The sequence below is a fragment of the Orcinus orca genome, chromosome 15 (genome assembly GCF_937001465.1).
Source record: "Orcinus orca chromosome 15, mOrcOrc1.1, whole genome shotgun sequence".
In the NCBI taxonomy this organism is placed as follows: Eukaryota; Metazoa; Chordata; class Mammalia; order Artiodactyla; family Delphinidae; genus Orcinus; species Orcinus orca.
In genome coordinates this window covers 66587857-66611055 of record NC_064573.1, presented here as the reverse complement: position 1 = coordinate 66611055, position 23199 = coordinate 66587857, and the positions used below count along the sequence as shown (strand labels likewise).

General features: G+C 50.3%; 1 protein-coding gene across 3 annotated transcripts in view; it reads right to left on the bottom strand.

The window, feature by feature from the left end:
- Nucleotides 1-16512, bottom strand: part of TBC1D10A (TBC1 domain family member 10A) — a 30442-nt gene extending 13930 nt beyond the window's left edge. Inside the window, exon 1 of one of the 3 annotated variants that reach the window (XM_033412827.2) lies at nt 16226-16512. In XM_033412827.2, coding sequence (XP_033268718.1) covers nt 16226-16434 — 209 coding nt within the window. In that variant the 5' untranslated portion in view covers nt 16435-16512. Of the gene's footprint in view, nt 1-11754; nt 11774-16225 lie in introns of those variants that run through there. The other 2 variants (XM_004283729.4, XM_049697748.1) reach the window with 2 other exon arrangements.
- Between the last annotated feature and the right edge of the window lie 6687 nt (nt 16513-23199).

The following is a 23199-nucleotide window of genomic DNA, read 5'->3' as shown; positions in this document are numbered from 1 at the left end:
TGCTGTCTGATATAGGAATCCCTTCTACAATAGTCCCTTGCCCTCTCTGAGGCTATTTCCCTATACGATTGGATGGCCTGCATCGTGAATTGACCCTCAAAAGATGCCCAGAAAGGAGCCGTGAGATGGAGTTGGGGTCTGGGTATCCCTGCAAATGGCATAAAGGTGTAGAGGCCCTGAGGTGGCTTCCTCCTAACAGTGGGGGGAGAGCATGAGCCAGTATCCAGTGACAGGGAAGCTGACCAAATGGCAGTTTAAGGAACCAAATGGCCCATGGGGGATGCTTCAGGTCTGAGAGTTTCACTCACCCTTTCAGAAAACCCCTCTGACCTTAAGGTGACCTGACGGAGTCTCTGCAACCAAAAGAGCCTAATGAGAACAGTCTCTAGTGGCCCAGCCTCTGCTGGAACTCCTCCAGCGATGGGGCCTCATTATCTCTAGGTAAAGCCACCCTTACTGTTGAAGTTTTTACTGCTAAAACTTAATTCCCCCAAATTTTCCTGGTATCTTCTATCTATAATCTCAATACCCCCTTCTAAGGCTGCACAATTCTCAGCCAGATCAGCCCCACACCAGGCACACATGTACTTATCCCTTGTCACCCACCCATCCCTACCTGGAATGCCCTTTCCTCTCCCCTCTCCAAGTCACAGCAACACTTTCAGGGCCCAATATAATAATAAAAATGACAACTTCAACAATAACAGCAGCAATAGTAGTTACCACCTGTACATCATTTACTACTTACCAACATCTTCCAAAACACTTATATATATCCATTTTCCAGAAGTAGAATCCAAGACTTAGTAAAGTTCAGTGCCTTGCTCAAGGCCATGTAGCTGCATTCAAACGCAGGCCTGCCTCACTCTACAGCCCATGCTCCTGTGTACTATACTCCTCTGCCTGCAAAGATCAAGCCCTTAGCCTCCACGCAGCCTCCATGCCTGCCCAGATCTTATTGGCTGTCCTCCAACCTGAAGACCTTCATCCTGACCTAGAACACCATTTCTCAAAGGTTTTAAACTGAAACTCCCAGTAAGAAATACATTTTAGACTGAGACTACACACACACACACACACACACACACATATAACCAAAATACATTTTATGAAACAATTTACTATTATATGTACTAATGTACCAGATATTTTCAGTTCAATTTTTATATTATTCTATTATTTTTTTTAATTAATTTATTTTTTTAAATTTATTTTATTTTTGGCTGCGTTGGGTCTTCGTTGCTACACGCGGCCTTTCTCTAGTTGCAGCGAGCGGGGGCTACTCTTCGCTGCGGTGCGCGGGTTTCTCATTGCTGTGGCTTCTCTTGTTGTGGAGCACGGGCTCTAGGCACACGGGCTTCAGTAGTTGTGGCACATGGGCTCAGTAGTTGTGGCTCATGGGCTCTAGAGCGCAGGCTCAGTAGTTGTGGTACACGGGCTCAGTTGCTCCACGGCATGTGGGATCTTCCCGGACCAGGGCTTGAACCCGTGTCCCTCGCATTGGCAGATGGATTCTTAACCACAGCACCACCAGTGAAGCCCTATATCCTATTCTATTTCTTTTTTCTTCTTCTTCTTTTAATGCTGGTCACAATCCCTAAAACCGATTTCAGCACTAAATCACTAATGAATCAAGACATGGTCTGAAATGAGCATTTCATTACAACTTGGTCATATTGCTCAGCACTGTCCCTCCCTAACTGGACTGGGTCTTGAACTTCTGTAACTCCCACCATGTACCTCACAGGTGTTCAACAGATGCCTGCCTGGTTTTCTCCATGATATTATTTTCATCTGTATTGCCTTCAGGGCTACAAGCCACTGTTGCCTACAGCAATTTTATTTGTGCCCCTAATAGCCCAGTGAGATCCTCATAGATTAATTACTATTTCCATTAGACCCATGAGAAACTTGACCCAGTCAGAGAGACTGTATGACTTGGGCAAAGTCCAAAGCTATTAAGTGGCAAAACCAGGGCTTTCCTTTGCCATAGTGACTCATGTGTTGCTTCTCACTCCCCTGGGAAGGCTGTGAGGAAATCAGGCCGTTCTCCAGGTGCCACTGTGGAGCTCTATCTCTGGCCCCGAAACCCCTGGAGACAGTCTAAACCCTCCTCTAGTGTTCTGACTGTCTCAGTGAGCGGCTTGCCCCTACGTAGCAATGCTCAGTGAGGCCAATAGGCTGGATGGGCAAAGCTCGCAAGCACACCCTCGGCCACCACCTCCTAAGGGAGAGAGGCACAGAGGAGAGAGAAGTGGGCAGCCAGAGAGTGACTAAGCCCAGATTCTGTCGGGCTCTCAGGCTGAGCTAGGCTTAGCCGTGCTGTGCCATGCCATGGCCCAAGGCAGCAGTGACACTCCATCGACACCAGGCTCTGCAGGCTCCCTAGCCTTCTCCCCAGACCCAGAAGCTAAAGACTTCCAAGAGCTCGGAGGGAGAAGACCAGTTCCCAAGGCTACTCAAGACCTGGGCTCTCTCCGCCTTGTCCTTCCAGCCATGTATCAATACTTTCCACCCAAGCACACCTCAGCCCCTCCGGTTGGCAGACTCAGCCAGGTGTGGTGCCTGTGCCCATGACCCCTTTATCGAAAGGTGTCAGATAAACTTTGGTCCCAAGGAACCAGTGTAACCGCCTCCTCCAAGCCTCACTCTCTAAACCAGCCCAAGCAGAAGGCCCAAGGTCACAGACCTCAGGATTGATCCTCCTCATCTCAACCATCGGGAAGGCCAGGCGGAGTGTGGGAGAGAGTAAAAAGAGTGGGGACCTTGAAGCCAACCAACCTAGGTTTCCATTCCAGATCCTCCAACTGGGAGACAGACCTCTAAGTCTCAACTTCATCTTCAAGTGGGACCATACACATACCTCATACTTTATAAGGCCTAAATGAAGAATAGATGTGTATAAGGACCAAGCCTCGTGGGTGGTCAGCTAATGGTAGCTTTAGGTGACTGGTATTTGCAGCTTACCTAGCACTTTCACATCCCTTTTCTCATCTGACTGGTCCATACACACACGCAGCAGGGCACAATTATCCCCATTTTACCCATGAAGCAATTGAGGTCCCAAGCGATTAAGTCATTTACTCAATGACACATAGACTGTAACTCTTGGCTTCTGACCCAGCTCTGCCACTTTGTGACTACTCCACTCTCTGAGCTTCTGGTTCCCCACCTGTAACATGGGGGCAATACCACCCCTTCAGAGGGCAGCAGTAAAGACCACATGAGACAGTAAGAGCTGATACATTTCCAGCACTCGCTCTGTACTAGCTCTGCCAAGCACTACATAGGCACACAAGTCCCCAAGGAAGTAGTTTTTATTATCTCTACTTAATAGACAAGAAAACTAAAGCTTAGCACAGCTGAATAATCTGTCCAAGGTTACACAGCCTGGAAGTAGAGGCTGCCAACTGAGTACTAAACTATCCAATAAATATAAAGTGACCCACATGTAACAGGGCCTCAATACCTGTTACATTCCCTTCTTTTTCCTTTATCACCCAGTAAAGTAGAGAACCACTACCCGCTGTGCTAAGACGGCAAGAATGAGCAAGATGAAAGTGCAGAAAATTGGGAAATGGATGTGCAATCACAGATCCAGGGACAACAAAGATGGGGGAGCTCCCCTCTCCCACCCAGAGCTGGAAAAAGAAGTGAGAATAAACAAGAGGCTGACCTACTTTGCACACTCAGTAACAACCTCTGGAGTTCATTAACCTAAGAGGTGGTAATGACTAAAGTATAAATAGCTTTTATGCCAGCTCCATAATAACCAATGGCAGGAAACTGGAATCAAGAGAAGGTGGGTTGGTGGTGTGCAAATGGCTGATGGTCAGGGCTGGGAGGCCTGTGAGGTTACCTAAGGAGTCCACCCACTCCCCAAACAGCCAGGGAAGCCTGGAGACCAAAGGGTAAGTGATCTGCCCAAGGCGACGCTGTGAGTCAGGGTAGAAAAGGAAGATGGTCTGCAGCAGCCTGGTGCTCCCTCCTGCGGCCTGGCAACCCCTGACTTGGAGGTAGGGCAGTGTCCAGGCTGCCTGTCTGGGTGAGACAGAGAGTCTGGTTTGCTTCACTCTCCCCCACTCCTGGTACAAGCTAGTTCCGGGCCTGCCTCCCTTTCCCATAAGGAATTCCCTGGCTTTGCTCCTTCCAGCCCTGGGTCAGTGCACAATGGTAAACAGTTTCTCTCCACCCTTCTCTGGCCTCAGTGCCATGGGCCTCTGCCCAACTCTCCACTCTGCACAGCCCCACCCTCCCCCCGCCCCCATGTCAGAGGCAAGAAATGGTTCCTTTAAGCACCAGCCTTGCTGGCTCCAAAAAGCAAGGAATCCCCCTCCCCAACCCCCACTCAGCTAGGGAAAGGCACAGACCTTAGCAAAAACTCCCAGGGGAGCTCTCCCTGACAAATGCAGAGAGGTATGGAGACTATTCTCAACAGAAGACATCCGTTCCCCAAACCCCCACCCCTATGGGGCAGAGTACCACTTGAAATTCCCCACCGGCAACTGGGTCCTCAGGTCACAATCTCACTGTGGGTACCTGGGGGCCCCCATGACTCAATTACAGCCCCCCTCACCCATCCTTACAAAACTGCTAAATTTTATTGATAGAGCTTATCAAATCAGTCTTGATTCACTGCTTATCTCTGCCAAGACTCCTTCAAGGCTCCCTACTGCCCTCCTTGTTCAACAGAAACCTCAGGCCCTGGCTCCTAGGCCTTCCTATTCCCTCTACACATCCTTCTTTTTTCCCAGCCCTATTTCTAGATGGCCGTCTCTCTGAGCTGCCCTCCCTCCCCCTCCCCCAACTCTAATTCAGTCCCACTCATCTTCTGAGGCCTCCTTCAGAATACCCTCTCATCTCTACAAAGCCTTTCCTAACCACTCCAGGAGCAGAACACAATCAGCACCTCATTACATTCCATACACATCTCTCTAGAGCCTGTGTTCCAGGCCCTGAATCTACAAAGTTGAATAAAATGTAGTCCCTGCCTTTAGGGAGGTCCATCTGGCAGAGGGGACAGACGGGTGAGTAAATAACTAGCACACACAGAGGTGCTATCACAGAAAAACTAGAAAGGTAGAAGGTGCTAGGAGACTGCAAGAAGCCCTCAGGGTGGGGGTGGGGGGAGTTAGGGAAAGCTTTAAAGGGGAGCTGACCTTTGAGATGGTCCTTGAAGGATGACAGGAAGTGGCCAGGGTAAGAAAGGGGAAAGAGCACATCAGGCAAAAGACCCAGTATGGGAAAGCACAAGTGAATGGAAAAGGGCCTGGCTTGTTTGGGGAATGTGAGCAGTCCAGTGGAGCGAGTCTGGCTTCTCCGCTCGACTGTCCACTCCGCTGAGGCAGCATTCCACGAGAAGGTGCGCTCCTGGGGGACAGAGGCTCTGCCAATCACACTCTCCACAGTGTGTCCTGGCCCTAGAACAGAGCCTAGTACCTAAGCTGGTGCTCAATAAATGTGTGTTGACAGATTCATTTGCTTTGTGACCTCAGGCACTCTGAGTTTCAGTTTTCTCCCCACTGAGATGGGAATACTATCCTCTACCTTGAGATCAGATGGGAAAAGCACAAGCACAGAAAGTGCTTCATAAAGGGCACTCCCTCTCTGGCCTGATACCAGCTCTGGATCTACTTTGAAGCCCAGCACAGGGCTGAGTTCAGATGTGCTTGATGATGGCCTTTTACAACATTATAATTCTATATTCAATTAACATAATTGAATGTTTGTTATAACACTTACCAGGTACTTGCTATGGACCAGACATGGTGCTCAACACTTAAATTATTTCATTTAATCCTGACAACAAGCACATGAAATAGATCCTCTAATTATCACCTCCTCTGGCTTCTCCAGATGAAGAAACTCAGGTTTTCAGCAAGCCAGTAACTATCCAATGTCCAGGGTGAGCAGAGGACAGCTCTGGGAGGTATACCTGGGCCCTGCTCTTCTGCTCTGTCACTCAACTCTGGCACTGACTGCTATCCACTAGGCTGGGTGAGCACAAGCTTTGCTCCCAGGGAGCTTGGAACTTAGTGACCTCAGAGCCATATACTGTGTGATGCTTGGCAAGTCACTTTACCACTCTAGGATTTGGTGTCTACCTCTGTAAAATGGAGATTATGATGATAATAACTATATCTCACAGAGTTAAATGAGGTGGTATTGGTGAAAGCATGGTCCACCATGCAGGCTCTTCTGTGAAATGGCATTACCATGTGATTATGCTGCGAGGTTGGAAGGGGTCACTCAGAGGCAGGACAGGAAGCCAAGGATGAAAGTCTACAAGGAACACAGGAGGGTGGTAGTAATTATGAAGCAAACTCTTACTCCTTCCCCAAGTGACTGCCACTACCCAAGAGGGCAGAGGCCCCAGGCAGCCCTACACTTGCATGCTTTGAATTGAATCCTTCAGGAGACCCAATTTTGTTCTCACTTCTGCTTTATCTTCACAGACCAAGGAGAAGATCAGGCCCTCGCATCAGAGTCTTCAGAGTCACCTGAGGGCTCTGTTCCAAATGACTCAATGAGGAACTGATTGGGGGATTCCCAACCTGCCCTGGCAGGACAGAAAGCTCCAGACCACAAGCAGAGTGGGATTGGCTCCCGTTTTACCCCCAAGGTCCAAGGGTGGGTAGGCAGAGCACATGAGGAAGTCTGGATCTTCACACCCACACTGCCTTGTTCTCTCACCATTATGCCAAAGGCCTGAAGTAAACCTTAGAGGATAATTCACACTCGAATTATAAGAGCCACCATGTACCACTGAACTCTTACTTTGTGGCATACACTGTGCTGGGTGCTTTACCAACATTTCCTTCCTTAATACTCATAACCATAACTGGCATGGGGCCAGTTCCCTCTCCCAATGCCACCACCTGGCCCATTTACAGACTCAGAGAGGTCACATGGCTAGAAAGTGAGAGAGCCAGGGCTTGAAGTCAGGTCTGCTGGTGTCTTGAACCCAGGATCTCCCAGGTCCAAATTTAGTTTCTCCTTTTTTGTAAAACCAAGACAGAGAGGAAAGGGAAATATACAGCATCCTCCAAAAGAGGCTGGCTAAGAAAGATGGCTTCTGGACACACAGAAGAGGAGGAACAAGAGTTTTCCATACTATGTTCCTGGGCCCCTTACTACCCAGCTGCTCCTGCCTTATCTTGGGGTATATGTGAGGGGCTGTGTGTGGAGACCTGGGACAGGAAGTGTGCCATCCATTATAACAACTCAACAACAAAAACAACTCGAGAAGCCTACTAGGAAAAGTGTAGACACTTGGGGCTGGACTGAAAGTCCTAAGGCTGGGACAGGAAGAGGGAGGACAGGCCACACAGTGGCAACAAGCTTTGGTAAGATGGAAAATTGGGAAGAAGGAACCCTGGCTTCTAGGCACAATTCCATTACTTGTTCAGCTTAGGTTTCCTTGTCTGTAAACAGGGCAAAATAAAACTTACCCTACTGACTTCCCATTGCTCCTGTAAGGATTACTGCAAGGCAATGAGAAAGAAAGCACTTCGCAGAACAAAGAGGTAGACAAATCAAAGCATTCTTTGATTTGACTGCACTCCCAAAGACATGAGGGCCGCTGGTCTGACAAAGGGAGGTCCTCTCATAAGAGGAACAGAGCATGCTGGAAGCATTGGCCTTTTGGGCTGTGCCCTGACGACCCCTTGCACTTGTGTGGTACCTGATAAAAAACTTCTCAAAGCCCCTTTCATATACTCCAAGGTCAGTCTCAGAATGTTAGAAGCAGAAGACCTCTTCAACATCACCCATTAAAACTATCTTAGTTTACATGCAGGGGAAACTGAGGTTTAGAAAGATTAAGCAACTTTCTCAAGGTCGCAGAGCTAGTTAGGGGCCCAGGGAAGCCCAGGACTCAGGTCTCCTGATCCCTGTTCAGCAGTGTTTGTTTACACATGCTCCTAATCCAGTTATCTCATTTGATCCTCACAATCCTTTTGTACACAGACCACACCTTTATCTACTGTTGAATGTCTGACTTCCCTGCTAGGCTCTAGGTCTTGGGACGGCAGGACCAAGTCCCCAGAGCCTAGCACATGGCTGCACACGTAGTATGTGCTGGATGAAAAGCAGGGAGCATTAGCCCCATGGTCAGGTGAGAGGACGTGCTTAAGTCACACACCACCAGGGGCAGTGGTGGAGCCGGCACTGGCACTTTGACCCCTGGGTTCAGAACCCTTTCCCATATTAGCCTAAATCCACATATCCAGCCAGAATCATCTCTGAGAAATGGCTGGTGGTGCCCCGAAGGGCTGAGGGGTTCACTTTCTCATAGGCACTGGACTTGCTTCCACCTCCCAGCTGAGGCACCAGCTCCAGGAACAGAATAAAGGTGAGATGAAGTAGCCCTCAGCTGCCATCTACCTCCCCTTGATCAGCTTAGGCTGTGCCTAAAAGCCCCAAACCTACCCTCCCCAGCTACATACCGCCCTAAGGTAGGCTTTCCATGCCCTCAGGCCTTACTCCTCTCTCCTTGGAGAGGAGTCTAGCCCTTCTTGCAGCCTTCCTTGCCATCCAATATGTTTACTGGGCAGAGACCTCAAAGCTCAGTTCCACTCACCCCACCCCCTCCCAACCAGGCCAAACCCACTCTTACTGGAGAGAGACAAAGAAACCCTTGATGTGCCCTGAGCGTGCCAGCCATGCCAGGCACCTTGGGGAGCCCAGGGCTGTGACAAAGCAGAGTCAGCAGCAGTCCACTGTCCGCTTCAAAAGAAGGCCACAGATGGCCTTCCTTCCCTGTGGTCAGGAGGCCCCGGAATGGCTAGGGCCACTTCAGCTTGGCCAAAGCCTTCCCAGTTCCCCTCAGGCTACACAGCCAATCAGGCACCAAGCCCTACTTGCTGACTTCTTCATCCTTATAGCTCCAGGACTCTTCCAGGCCTCTCTACAGCCCTTTCGGGCTGTCCCAACCTCTCCCAACTGCTCTCACTGCCTGTGGCCCAGCTCCTCTTTATGCCATCTTCCATGCCAGCACCAGACTGACCTTGATGAAACACAGGAGGCCTCAGTCTGACATTCAAGGCTAGTCACAGTCTGCCCAACCTACTTTGCTACCCTCCCCTTGCTTCACGTCATCCTCCCGCCTCCCATTCTTCTTGTCACCTCTTGGCACACCACATTTCTCAAACAGCTGGCTTCTGGGGGAACTCTGCACACGGGTCCCCCTCCCATACAACAGAATGGCCTTCCTTGCTCCTTCTCAGGCCTGGATCAAATGCCACTTCTTTTCTCTGGGCTCCTATGGATGGAGCTTGCTGCTTCTTCTTCCTATATATTCCCAGAGCAACCACATGCCTCCATTACAGGCTTTATTGCTCAACATTGTAATGATTTGGTTGTGCTTCTATTTTCCAACCAGTCTGTGAATGCTTTGAGGACAACAAGACACAGATGTCTTGATCAACTCTGTATCCTTAGTCCCTGTCACAGAGGCTGGTAGAGTAGGGGCTCAATAAATGTTTGATAAATAAACTCACTGCTAAGATGGATAAACTGGTGAAAGTAAAGCCTTGGCTTTCTCTCCCAGGCTCCTGAGTCTGCTGCCTACTTCCCTACATGAAGAGCAGAGAAGAGGTAAGCTGTGCCAGCCTCTGAGGAACTGGACAGAGCATGGAATAGAGTAGGGTGGGGTGGGATAGAGAAGGGAAAGAGAACGATTAGAAAAGGAAAGCCTAAGTTGGCAGCTTCCCTAAAATCCTGGAAAGGGGGCTTCTAAGCAGGTCAAGCATCAGGAGAGTTGGTTTGCCAGTAGAGCAGCCAGGAGTTTTCTCCCTGCCAGGGTCTCCCTCCCTGGGCCCAGGATGGCAGCAGATTTGCCAGGGGCAGACAAAGCAGCTAAAGGAGGCCTCTTCCCCGTCAGGTGTGCTGCCAGCAGGATAAAGAGAGTGATCAGCTAGGACACTGACAATGGGTGGATGACGACTGGGTTCTGCTCTGGTGGGCAATGCATCCTGGCCTGAGGTTCAACTGGCTTGGAGTGAGGGAGAGAATGGGCAGGTCCACGTAGCTGTGGTAGCAGTGGGCTGAGAGTCAGAAGATCTGGGATCCCTCCCAAATCTGGCTCCACTGTTAACTAACTGCAAGGCTTCTCCAAGCCTCAGATTTCTTACCTGTACGGGGTGCATAATCCCTGCCTTACCTACAAAGAAACACTTCTTCCAAAAGGCACACACTAGATATTAAAGTCAGATGGTCATTACGCAGTATTTTGGGGTCAAGAGCAGTGTAGACTCTGGCCTATGGGAGGGCTAGAACAGGCCTGATCTGGCCAGGCTTCCAGGGCCTCCCCAAGGATCTTCACTGGGTCTTTCTCTGGCCTGGCTGGCCATGGACTTCGACTGTACTGAGAGACCTGCCTTGCCTTCCACACTGGGATGGGGAGGTAGCCAGGTTCCTGCTAACTGCTGCTCTGGGTGTGGGGGCCTCAGGGACTGGTGAGCACCTGGCGCCCCGCCGGCTTCCACCTTAGCAAGGTTGTCACTGGATTCAGTGTCGAGAAACAGGTTCTAGCCCCAGTTCTTCCATTTACCAGCTGGCAAGCCTTGGGCGCTTTCTTCTTAGAACTTCAGTGTACTCATCTACAAAATGGGATAACCACCCCTCTCAGGGGAACGTAAGGGTTCACCATGGGTTAGGGTTCACTCCTGCCCACAGTGGATGGACCTCACTGATGCTCATCATCACAGCCAGAGATGGAAAGTAGGAAATGAAAAGACAGGACCGCTAGCTACTCCAGTCTCTATGAGGAGGTAGAACATTCATTGAGCATTCATTGACAACACCTATGATGTTGTCAGGCTCTTTTCAAACATCAGTTCATTTAAACCTTACAACAACCCTGCAAAGTCAGTATTATCATAACCATTTCACAGTGAGAAACTGAGGCTCATAAAAGTGAAGCAATATGTCCAAGGTCACACAAACAGCCAGACTTCAGAGGTTAGGTGAGGAGGGAGCACAGAGCACCTTTTTTTCCCACCGCGGTGTAAACAGATTGCAAGGCTGAACCAGAGCCAGGCCTCACTGGCCCCCTGAAGGTCCTGTTTCAGACCCAGATGCTGGGAGGACAAAACATCAAGCAGGTCCCACCGCTTTATCTCTTTCCCACAGCTTAGGATTTCCTAGCAGGCGGACACCCAGGCACCTTCCCAGGGCAGCAGCTAGTGTGCTGGCCCCCTCCTTCACCAAGTCAAGTCTTGTCTGAGGGCCTAGAACACCCACAGGGCTACCAAACCGGATTTTCCTTTGAAACTGGAGGAAGAGAAGGAGGAGAGAAAATGAAGGATCTGTGGCCCAGAGTCATAGACCGGGGCTCCACATGTGCAGCTGTCTCTTTCCAGATGGGCTACCCAGGGACCACTCCACTGCCAGCTCCACGCTCTCCTGGAAACTGTAATAGCTCAAGAAAAGAGGATGTTCTGAACTTACAAACTGGAGAAGGTGGTGGAAAAGCGGGGAGGCAGGCCCTGGCCTGTCAGGAGGGCCCTGGCCCAACAATAACTGGCACAGACCAAACTATCAGGATGTCAATTAAGCCAGTTCTAAGATTTCCAAAGTCATAGGGCTGCCATAGTTGGCTATGAGTAGTGGAGGGCCCAGGGGACAGGGGAACTAAATCAGCAAAAGACAATATTGCTGTTCCAGATGTTTCTCCCTGGGCCCAGTTCAGATCCCTCTATCCCCTAACAGGAAGCCAACACCCACGGGACCCCAGAGAGCATAGCTCCTCACCTTATCTGGCCTGAAGCACTGAGCAGACTGAAGCTGGGTGGGAAACTCCAGCTTCAGGAGGCCAGTCCTGGCAATCACATAGGAAAAGGAAAGGGAGGTCAGGGATCCACCCTTCTCAGGCCATCTTGCTCAGGCCAGAGACCTGGTATCCAACTGATATCCTTCTTTCCCCTCCTGACCAAGTCCTCTTTGCTGCAAAAGGGACCCCCCACCCCCCCACAAACAGGTCTGCTCTTCCTACCCCGAAGTGATAGGAATGGTAACATCACTCCTCCCACCCTTCCCTGCTGAGGATACTTCTTTCTCCTCCTCTGGTCCTTCCTGGGCTTCAACAACCAGCTCAGTTGCCAGCCAAGCCAAAAGAACTAGTGCTGCCAGCATTCCTGTCTGTGCCCATGCCACCACAGGGTCCTTCACTGGCTGGCTGCTTTCTTGCCTCTCCCCACTCACTGGCTACTGCTCAAGGGCAGGCAGGGACCATCGTGGGCCCAGCAAAGGTTCCCTGTAGAGTAGGCTCAACAGACATACAAGGTGGGACTTCCCTGGTAGTGCAGTGGTTAAGAATCCGCCTGCCAATGCAGGGGACAGGGGTTCGAGCCCTGGTCCAGGAAGATCCCACATGCCGCGGAGCAACTAAGCCCGCGAGCCACAATTACTGAGCCTGCACTCTAGAGCCCGCGAGCCACAACTACTGAGCCTGTATGCTGCAACTACTGAAGACTGCATGCCCTAGAGCCCATGCTCCACAAGAGAAGCTACTGCAATGAGAAGCCCGCGCATCACAACAAAGAGTAGCCCCACCCGGCTCACCATAACTAGAGAGAGCCCACAGGCAGCAGCAACGAAGACCAAACACAGCCAAAAAAAGAAAAAAGAAAAAAAAAAGATGGACAAGGTGAAGTAGAAAAGGCCTAGGGCTGGAAATCAAGAGTTCTGGGTTTAATTCCTGGTTTTGCTCCTAATTGACTGAAGAGGTGAGGTTAATCACTTCTCTTAGGCCTCAGTTTACCTATCCATATGAGAATGGCCATCTCTAAGCTCACTTTCAGCTTCCTGATTTGAAATGTGTGCCGGTAAATGTCACTCAATAAATAAATATTAATTGAGCATTTACTTCTCTGCAGGCCTGAGGAAAAAGTGAATAAGCCTGGTCCCAGGGAATTCCCTGGCGGTCCAGTAGTTAGGACTCCACACTTTCACTGCTGAGGGCCTGGGTTCAATCCCTGGTCAGGAAACTAAGATCCAACAAGCCGCAGCTCCCCCGCAAAAAAAAAAAAAAAGCCTGGTTCCAGTCCTGAAGCTCATCAGTCTAATGAAGTGGTAATGACAACACAGCCTTATCCTTGCTGGGCCATCCCTGTTAGCCTCCCACACTGCTGAGGGAGTCAAAAGTGCTGACCTGAGCCAGGGAAGGTGAGGGCAGACAGGTTCTTCTAGGAACCTTCTATTCTACCTGTCCAGCACTCGATTTACTGCTGGGGCCATATGCCATATTAATGGGTGGTAAAGGCAGTGCAAACGGTCCTGACTGGGGAGTCAGAAACCCTGGGTTCAAGTCCTGGTTCTGATACTAATGTGCTGTGTGATGTTTCTTTTTTTAATTTATTCATTTTTGGCTGCGTTGGGTCCTCGTTGCTGTGCGTGGGCTTTCTCTAGTTGTGGCGAGCGGGGGCTACTCTTCATTTCGGTGCGCAGGCTTCTCGTTGTGGTGGCTTCTCTTGTTGCGTGCGGAGCACGGGCTCTAGGTGCACAAGCTTCAGTAGTTGTGGCACGTGGGCTCAGTAGTTGTGACTCGCGGGCCTAGAGCACAGGTTCAGTAGTTGTGGCGCATGGGCTTAGTTGCTCTGCGGCATGTGGGATCTTCCTGGACCAGGGCTCAAACCCGTGTCCTCTGCATTGGCAGGCGAATTCTTAACCACTTGCACCACCGGGGAAGCCCTGTGCTATGTGATCTTAAGCAAGTTATTCTCTTCTCTGGACCTCAGTTTCCTCATCTGTATAATAAGTTAGGGTTAAGCTGGTCAAACTTGTAAGATCCCTTCCAGCGTTAACAGTCTATGATTTTATGATCTACTCATGCCAGGTACCTAGCAATCACCTGAGTGGGGTAGCTTCTGATCTGCTTTCTTCCCCCATCCCCCTAACCCCTGGCAACTGCCAAAACTGATAGTCTTGAGACAACCTTTGGCCCAGGATGGCTGAAACAGACCTTTAATCTGGAGCCAGAGTCCCTGCCATCTCCACTGCAGCCATCAGTGCTAATGTTTCACTTCTCTGGGATAGCACATGGTCTCCTAGCCCTCAACCACGAGACTGGGTTCAGGGCAGTCACCCTGAAACTTCCCATAACTTCCTCTTTTACGGCCTTGAGCAGGGACTTACTTTTGGCTTTTTTTGAACAACAATATAAACTATACAGGGAACATCCAAGCTTTCAGACACCAGAGATTTTAGGTTGACCAACAGGGTCAAGAAAGTGAGGCAGGCAGAGAGGAAGGGATGTGGAATCCCATCTCAGTCCCAGCGCTACAGACACCAATTATGCAGACGGTGTCATTGGTTTGCGGTTGGAGGGTGGGAAAGACAGATGTCTGGCTGCTTGGCTGGGGACTACAGCCAAAGGGAGGTGCTTCCACTGGGGCCTCTCTGTCCACAAATACCAGAGGTACGCCCTCATTTTCTCATCAATTTTCAGACCCTTAGAAGGAAAAGAAAGGAAACAACATTTTCCTGGGCCACTACTTGAGCCAGGCATTATGCTAGGCACCTTCGAATACTTCATCTTATTTAATCCCCATAGTAATCCTGGAAGTAGGTATTACTGTTTCCCTTTACAGTGACGAAGCAGGCTCAGAGATTCAGGAACTTGCCCAAGGTCACAAAGCCAGCAAGATTTCTTCCTAAATCTGGCCTTTTTCCACTATATCACACTGCTCTGTACCCTGATACCTGGTTAACTGCCTGATAAGCATGGAGTAGGAATTCTTATCTCCCAGAATTCACCAGCAAATCTGAGCTCTTCCTTCCAAGCACCCACAAATGCAACTGGGAACTCCTTTCCCACTTTTCTAGACCTCATGCCTCCCAGGACCCTGATCCCTGGTGTCTGCTCTTCAATTCAAAAATATACCCTAAGTACCGTTTGGGTTCTCACAAGCTAATCCCTGGGGAACTGTGACAAAGCTGCAAGTCAGGGTGAAGGATCAGAATAAGGGGTGCTCTCTGAGTCCTGGACTGGACTAGCCTTAGTTTGCTGTGAGCAAGTGGGAAGAGGCTGGAGGAGAGAGATGCAGTGGGTAAAAGAGAACTCTCCTTAGGGGAGGGGCCTGCATTTCTCTCCAACTCTCCAAAGGAGAAGGAGGCCTGGTGAATGTGAGGCTTTGGGACTGCGGAAAATCCCAGAAGGGACCTTTATGGGGTGTGGGGTGGGGATCTTACAGATGGTTAAGGCTCTTCCATAAGTCATAAGAGAGCCTGATAGGACAGCTGGGATGGGAATGGGGTCTAGAGTCCATCTTTCCTAAGGGCATCACCAGCCCATACATACGATCTCTGTGAGGACTGGACTCAGGGAGTTCTGTGGGGGCAGAACGTGGCTGCTCAGCTTACTCCGCTTGGAGGGAAGGTGCTGCTCCACTGCCTCACATTGCTCTGCCTGCCAGCTGGGTGCCTGGGTGTGGGAGATCTGGGTGTGCTATGAGCAGGGACCCTGCTGTCTCCTTGCCTGCCCCACAGTCTGCATTTGGAGAGGAGGTGCATGTTTCCACAGCATACACAGAGACAGCTGACAGTCTGTCCTAGAGGTGAGGTACCATCATCCTGTGGGTACTGGGAAGGGGCAGTGCCTGCCCACCTGCTGCTGGTGACAGGGAGAAACCTGCCTCTGAGGGGGGAGAGGGGGGCACTCTCTGACCCTTCCATGAGGGGAAGGGACTCTCTGTCCCAAGCTGACCAATGTCAATTCATCCAGAGGTCCGTGTGTCTTGAGGTGAGGGTCAGTCTGTCCCGGAGTGCGGTGGGGGCAGAGCAGCCCGTCCCTCTGAAGTCTGCCTAAGGTGTCCCCCTGAAGTGGGGGTAGTGGGGTGCTGAGACAAGGGCGTCTGTGGGTCTTGTGGGAGGCTGGGTATGGAGAATAGCAGCCTGCTGGGGGAGGGGCGGCCACTTGTGAGCCTGTCAGGGGCTGGCTGACTCAGCCAGCCCTAAGGCGAGGGTGGCAGCGCTGGGGTTGGGACAGGTATCTGTCGACCAGCCCGCACTGGTGAGGAGAGCCCTGTCGGCCCTTCCTAGGGGTGGGTCAGTCCGGCTGGGGGGGAGGTGGGGGTGGGGCAAGGAAGACAAGGGGTCGGTTGTTCCTGGTTGGAAGGGAGACGTGTCTGTCCTTTCTGAGAGCGGTTCTGTCCGCGTCGAGGACCCCCCGCGGGTCCCGCCCCCGGCCGCCGGCCCCCCGGCTCCGAGCCCCGGAGATACTCACGCGCCCTCGGCGCCCTGCGAGCCCACGATGAAGCCGAACTTGTCGATGCGGCGCTCGGCAAAGCCGTTGGCCTCTGAATCGGAGCCCAAAGAGCTGAGTTCGTCGGCGGCTGCGGCGTCGGGGCCCGGGGCCAAGCTCTCCCGGGTCCCCGACAGGCTCCCCCCGGCTGCAGGCGCGCGCGGCCCGTTCTCTCCGTGGCTCTTCGCCATCCCGGCCGCGCCCGCCGCCTCAGCCTCAGCGGCCACCTCAGCCACCTCAGCCGCCCGACCTCCGCCGACGCCACCGACGCCCCGCCCATGAGCCGCGCCCATTGGTCGCCACAAAGCCGGGGGCGGGGCCCTAGGCCTTCCCTGGCACCTCCTCCCCCCCATGCCCAATGGGCGCCGCAGACCCCGGGACCCGCCCACCTCCCCCAGGCTGGCGCCAACAGGCCCGACGTGAGGGGGCGGGGCAGCCGTCACCCGAAGCCCTCCCCCCTGGGCTGCCAATCACTAGAACACCTGAAAAACCTTCTCGGGCCTTTCCGGGTTAGCCCGGGCCTGGTCCGACACCTGCCGCACCGCCCAGGCCGAGACCGAGGGCTCCCTCTGGGAATTCCGCCTCTGCCTCCTGAACCCCCACACTCCTCGCGAGACCCTAGGGACGTGGGTGGGGATTGTCCTCCCATTCATTTATGAGGAGCTCTGAGGAGACGCGGGATGGGTCCGGGGACACGCCCAGGGACACTCGGCGGCTTAAAGACCTAGGCTGAGCTATAAGTTCAGCAGCCCCTTCCTTCCCCCTGCTCACTGTTTCTGGGGCTTTAGAGGCCTAATTAGTAAGATTAATGACCAACGACTATTGAGCTACTCGCTGCCCCGAGTTCTACCTACTTTCTCTTCTAATTTTTATTTTTCCAACAGCTTTATTGAGATATAATTAACATAACATAAAAATCGCCCGTTTAAAGTGTATAATTGTTTTAAGCATATTTATAGTTGTGCAACCATCCCCATTATCTAGTTTTAGAACATCTTCATCACCCCAAAAAGAAATTCCTATCTTTACCAGTCACTCCCCATCCTTCCTCCCCCAGTCCCTGGCAACCACTAAAATTTCTGTCTCCATAGTTTTGCTTTTTCTGGACATTTCATATTAACGGAGTCATACAGTATTTGGCCTTTGTGTCTGGCTTCTTTCACCTCGCATGTTTTCAAAGTTCATCCATGTTGTAGCATGTATCAGTACCTCCATTCCTTTTTGGGGCCAAAAACCATTCCATTGTATGGACATATCACAGTTCATCTATTAATCTGTAGATGGACATTTGGGCTGTTTCCACCTTGTGGTGATTGTAAATAGTGCTGCTATAAACATTTGGGTAGAAGCTTTCGTGTGGACATTTATTTTCATTTCTCTTAGGTAAATAGCTAGGAGTGGGAATTGCTGGGTCTTTAACCTTTTCAGGAACTGGCAAGCTGTTTTCCAAATTGGTCACACCAACTCTTATAATCTTTTAGCAAGGAGGTAGATACTACTTTTAGTCCCACTTTACAATTAAACTGAGGTGCAGGGAAGTGATGTCAGCTGCCTGAAGTCCCAGAACTAGTTTGTGGCAGAGCCAGGATTTGAACCTAGCTCTTACCAACATTTTCTACTGGGAAGCATAGGCCAATTGTATCTAGACTTAGCTCCCAGCAGCCTACTTCTGACCCCATGGATTATCAACTCATGGAGTCATGATGATAGCTCCTCACTTAGGTCCAGCACTTTTTGGCTCTTAAGTCACAACCATGTTGTCATCTGACACTCCCCTGTAGACCTATCAGGAGACAGGCCCAGAGAGGGGAAGGGACTAGAAGAGCCAGGCCTGAGCTGCAGAGCCTGGGACAGGTTGCTAAGGGGCCCAAAGCAGCCCTAAGAGGGGAGGTCTTAAGCCCTGAGTGATCTCACCAGCCGTTTCCTTAATGCCATGTGGCCCAGACATTCTTAAAGACTTCACTGTGCAGTCTTGACATTCCATAGGCTTCTGTTTTCCATAAACAGGGCAACAGCAGACACATGCTATTTTGGTCTTAAACTCTCAGTCTGGGAGAACGTGTTCCACCTCTCTAGTAGTTCCAGAGTGGTGGGCTCTTAGTCCCAGCTCCCAGGAAGGACAGAGTAGGCCTCGCAACAGGGTGTGGGCCTATCCCAGGGAAGGGAGAAAGAGGAGTCAGACGCACATGGATCAGATGTGAAGCACCAAGCCTGACAAAGTACCCACAACCCTTTGACTATAATTCTGGTTCTAGGCTCATATCCCAAACACGTTCAGCTCTGTGAGGCACACGTACAGTGATGTTCACTCCAGGGGTATCTGGGGTGGGGTTGGAGGAGCAGGCCAGAAGCATCCAGGGAGACTGGCTAGATATTGACCTCAAGTTAAGGCCTTGATGCTCCAGCTTCTGATTTTCTTACATAAGACCACCCAGGGGAATTCCCTGGTGGGCCAGTGGTTACAACTCAGCACTTTAGGATTCTGCAAGCCACACGGGGGGTGTGGCCAAAAAAACCCCCACCACCCAGGATTCAAATCTCTGCTGTCACTGTGTGACCTTGAGCAAATCACTTCTGAGCCCATTTCCTTACTTGCAAAATGGAAATGATGAAAAAATATCTCCTTGGAGTTGTTCTGAGACTTTTAGTGTGATGGTACATGGTAAACATTTGGCACATGGAGATTCCCAGTAAATGGTAGCCAGAAGTCGTGGCATTTGTAGTTTGCCAAGCACTAGCAAATTCGTTATTGTCTTGAGTGTCTCCCACCACAGCCTGTGGCTGCAGCAGGGGAATTTTCCAAATTTAACTAACGGCACATTGCTTGGGAGACTTCGCTTCATGGCTCTGCCCCTCAATAACTGGATGTTCTTATGCAAAATTGTTTAGCTTCTCAGACCCTTTCCTCTTCTGAAAAACCGGAATGTCAGTAATTACTTGAAGAGTCAAGCTTCCAGCACACAGTAGATACGTAATAAATGTTAGCTCTTTACACTTCAAAATCCAGAGCTCTTTAACTTATTTGATGTTACCCTAGTAACCCCTGGGGGAAGGGGTGGGCAGAGGTGGGGGCAGAAGGAAATGAGGAAGCCTCTGTGCAGGGATCTGGGAGAAGGATGTATGAGAAGCAGGGCAGCAAGTACAAAGCCCTTGAAAGGGAAGCAGGCTCAGAAGATGGTGTAGTTAGACTGGAGAAAGAAAGCAGAAATGAATGAATGAATGAATGGTCCAAAGGAATGCCCTACAGAATCACATGGTTCACTGGAGTATAAAATAAGAGGCCTTTGGCAATGCTGTGAAACGTCCTGGTAGACTGGCTGTTGTAAATGTTCTTTTGAGGATGAGATGCTTGGCCAGGGCTACAGCAACGTGTTGAAAAACTCGAGGCTCGGGGCTTCCCTAGTGGCGCAGTGGTTGAGAGTCCGCCTGCCGATGTAGGGGACACGGGTTCGTGCCCCGGTCTGGGGAGATCCCACATGCCGCGGAGCAGCTGGGCCCGTGAGCCATGGCCGCTGAGCCTGCGCATCCAGAGCCTGTGCTCTGCAATGGGAGAGGCCACAACAGTGAGAGGCCCGCGAACCGCAAAAAACAAACAAACTCGAGTCTCATCCTACTGGGGTCATTCCTAGAAGTTTTGCCTCAGGCCCTAACACGAGTCCCTGCACAGTCCCCTCTCCTGGATCCTGGAATGTGCTTAGGAAATCTGTCAGTGTTCGCCAGGAGCAGACAGATGTCCAGATATCAGCCTTTATCCATAATGAGAGCAGAGCTGAGGTTCAGAAGGTACGTAGCTGGTGCCCAGGAACCTATGAAAAGTAGGCAAACTATAAAGCTTCTTTATCCCTACACTGAAGATAACAGTTAAGAATCTTTTGGTAAGTGGCAGAGAACACAACTCAAATGGGTTTAACCCAAAACTGCACTTAGTGGGTCCCAGAGCTTAAAAACATCCACAGGTACATAAGCTTCAGGAGCAGTTTGATCCAGAGACTGTCACCAAGGATATTAGCCTTGTTTTCCCTTTTTCTTTTCCTGTGGTTGCTTTATCCTCAAGCTACAGCCCCTCATGGCAGCAGCTCCAGGTTCACATGCTTCCTCCATACATACATACAATGGATGACTCTTCTGGTAGCTTCTGCTCCATGGTGGGGAGGCTGCATTCCTTCACTCCATACGAAGACACATGCCTATCCCTAATCTAATCATCCCCACAGCTCAGGGCTAGGGAACACAGACTTGCTTAACTGAACTTAGCTTAAGGCAACAGTAGTACCTTCTTGTAATATGATAAAGAACAGGAGTGTAACTTGTCCTGCTTCAAGATTGTATGACTCAGGGTACCTAGAATTACTTACATGTATTTTTAAAATAAAACAATTACATATAGTTAAGATCAAATCCCCAAATCAGTTAAAAATCTGAACTTTAAGAACTTACATTTCACTTTTATTTCTAAAAAGTAACTTTTAAGAATCTTAAATACTAACTCATGTACTTTTTATTATTTTTAAATAAATTTATTTATTTTTGGCTGCATCAGGTCTTCATTGCTGAACACGGGCTTTCTCTAGTTGCAGTGAGCGGGGGCTACTCTTCGTTGTGGTGAGTGAGCTTCTCATTGCGGAGTACAGGCTCTAGGCGTACGGGCTTCAGTAGTTGTGGCACGTGGGCTCAGTAGTTGTGGCTCATGCGCTCTAGAACGCAGGCTCACTAGTTGTGGTGCACGGGCTTAGCTGTTCCGTGGCACGTGGGATCTTCGCAGACCAGGGCTCAAACCCGTGTCCCCTGCACTGGCAGGCGGATTCTTAACCACTGCGCCACTAGGGAAGCCCCTCATACATTTTTAAACATGAGCTATATTGTACTTTTTTACCTTTTTGATTTTTGCATTATAAGGATAAATGAAATATTATCTGTAAAGATTGCTATAATTACAGTATATCACATATTTCAAGTATCCTAATATAACTTTTGTACACATTCTCTTAATACAATATGTAATTTTAAAACGTGAAATGGGTCTAATCATTAGTAGCCTCCTCTGGGCTACATGGTAATAAGTGCTCATTTCAAGCAGCTGGTGGAACTGAAAGTGAAATTTCTTAATGTCTACTCCTCCTAGAGCCCTCTTCATGCAAGTCTTTAAAATTACAGTGAGCCTGAAAGCACCAAGACATGCCCGGTTTTCCCAGCAATCTCACAACAGGAGCATTTCTCCCCATTTCACAGTCTGGTCTGGCAAAGTGGTGAGGACAGTGTGGTCACCAGGAATAGAAGAGCTGCTCTGGCCTTCCAAAGCCCTCACTGGACTTGGGTATCCACCTTATCTAAAAAAATGGGCCAGATAATCCTCAGAGGAATGCAATGAGAATCAGAAAAACTGTGCAAGCAAGGCGATGCCTACACGCTGCGGGTTCTAAACAAGAAGTGCAGAGCACTGGGCTGCACGCTGGGCCTGCAGCCACTGACGATTGCAAAGCTGGTTTGGTCAATGGGTCTTCTGCAACTGAGTGAGCCAGGACAGATGTTCATTCAGGAACTCCAGGAAGCTGAGATTGGGCCCCAGAGAGCAGCTCAAAGGACCCATTCACTCACATTCCACCCAGCAGCATTCCTGGCCTCCAGTCGCAGCCTCAGTCATGGAAGGCCGGTGAGATCTGCCAACCTGTGAAGGAGAGATTGGCCCCAGAGCCAATCCTAGGAAGAAAGAAGAGCTTGGAGTACGGGACTCCCCCAGCTCTACTGACCCCTTTCCCTCTTGGAACAAGACCCAAGGGGTGTTCAGGGGATTTCTGGTGTTAGCCGGGGAAAAGCAACCAGCAGTGGGCTCACTTCAGGCACCCAAACCTTGGAGCTTCAGGAAGCCAAATTTCAGCCCTGGCCCCTAGGGGAAACTTCTAGCTACCAGGCGGGAAGCAAATGTCAGAGTGAGGAATAACATCCCACTGACCAAGTTTAAAATGTGAGAGTTTGTAAAGGAGCCACATAACTGGCACTGCAGAAGGGCCACTTGAGCCCTAGGTCTAGAGTTGGAAGCTTTGAGCTTGGTGAGGGGGTGGAGGGGATGGTGACTAGAATACTGTTACCTTGGGAATGGCTTCACCCCTCTGAGCCTGGGAGATGACTGCACAGGATGAAATGGAAGGACTGCAAAGAAAAGGCACTAGGAAGTCTCAGGGGATAAACACATGAGATCTTCAGAATGAAATCAACTTTAGGTTTAAAACCAGGAAATGGTTATCAACAGGCTCTCACCTTCCTCCCTGTGAACACCCACCCACAGCAGCACCTACTCCCTGTGACAGCACAACTCCAAAAATAACAGCCTGTGTCTGGCCCTTACTAGGGGGCAAGGACTGACAAGTGTTTTGCACACATTCTCCTTTTATCTTCTTACTGTGTGACAGTGGGCATGTGATTCAGAATCTCTGTGCCTCAGTTTACTCAAGTGTAAAACAGGAACACCCACGTCAGGATTACATGAGTTAGGGAGTTCCCTGGTGGCCTAGTGGTTAGGATTTCAGGCTTTCACTGCCATGGCCTGGGTTTAATCCCTGGTCAGGGAACTGAGCTCCTGTAAGCCACATAGTGCAACCAAAAAAAATTTTAAAAATTTACATGAGTTAAAATTGATAAAGTGCTTAAAACAATAAGGAGTAGTTGGCTAAATTTTATAAAGTTCTTAAAATAGTTCATGGCCTTGGCACAATGAAGTATTTTTAAAATAAACACATTTTTTAAAAAAACCCTCATCATAGGGCTTCCCTGGTGGCGCAGTGGTTGAGAGTCCGCCTGCCGACACAGGGGACACGGGTTCATGCCCCAGTCTGGGAAGATCCCACATGCCGCGGAGTGGCTGGGCCCGTGAGCCATGGCCGCTGAGCCTGCGCGTCTGGAGCCTGTGCTCTGCAATGGGAGAGGCCACAACAGTGAGAGGCCCGTGTAGAGCAAAAAAA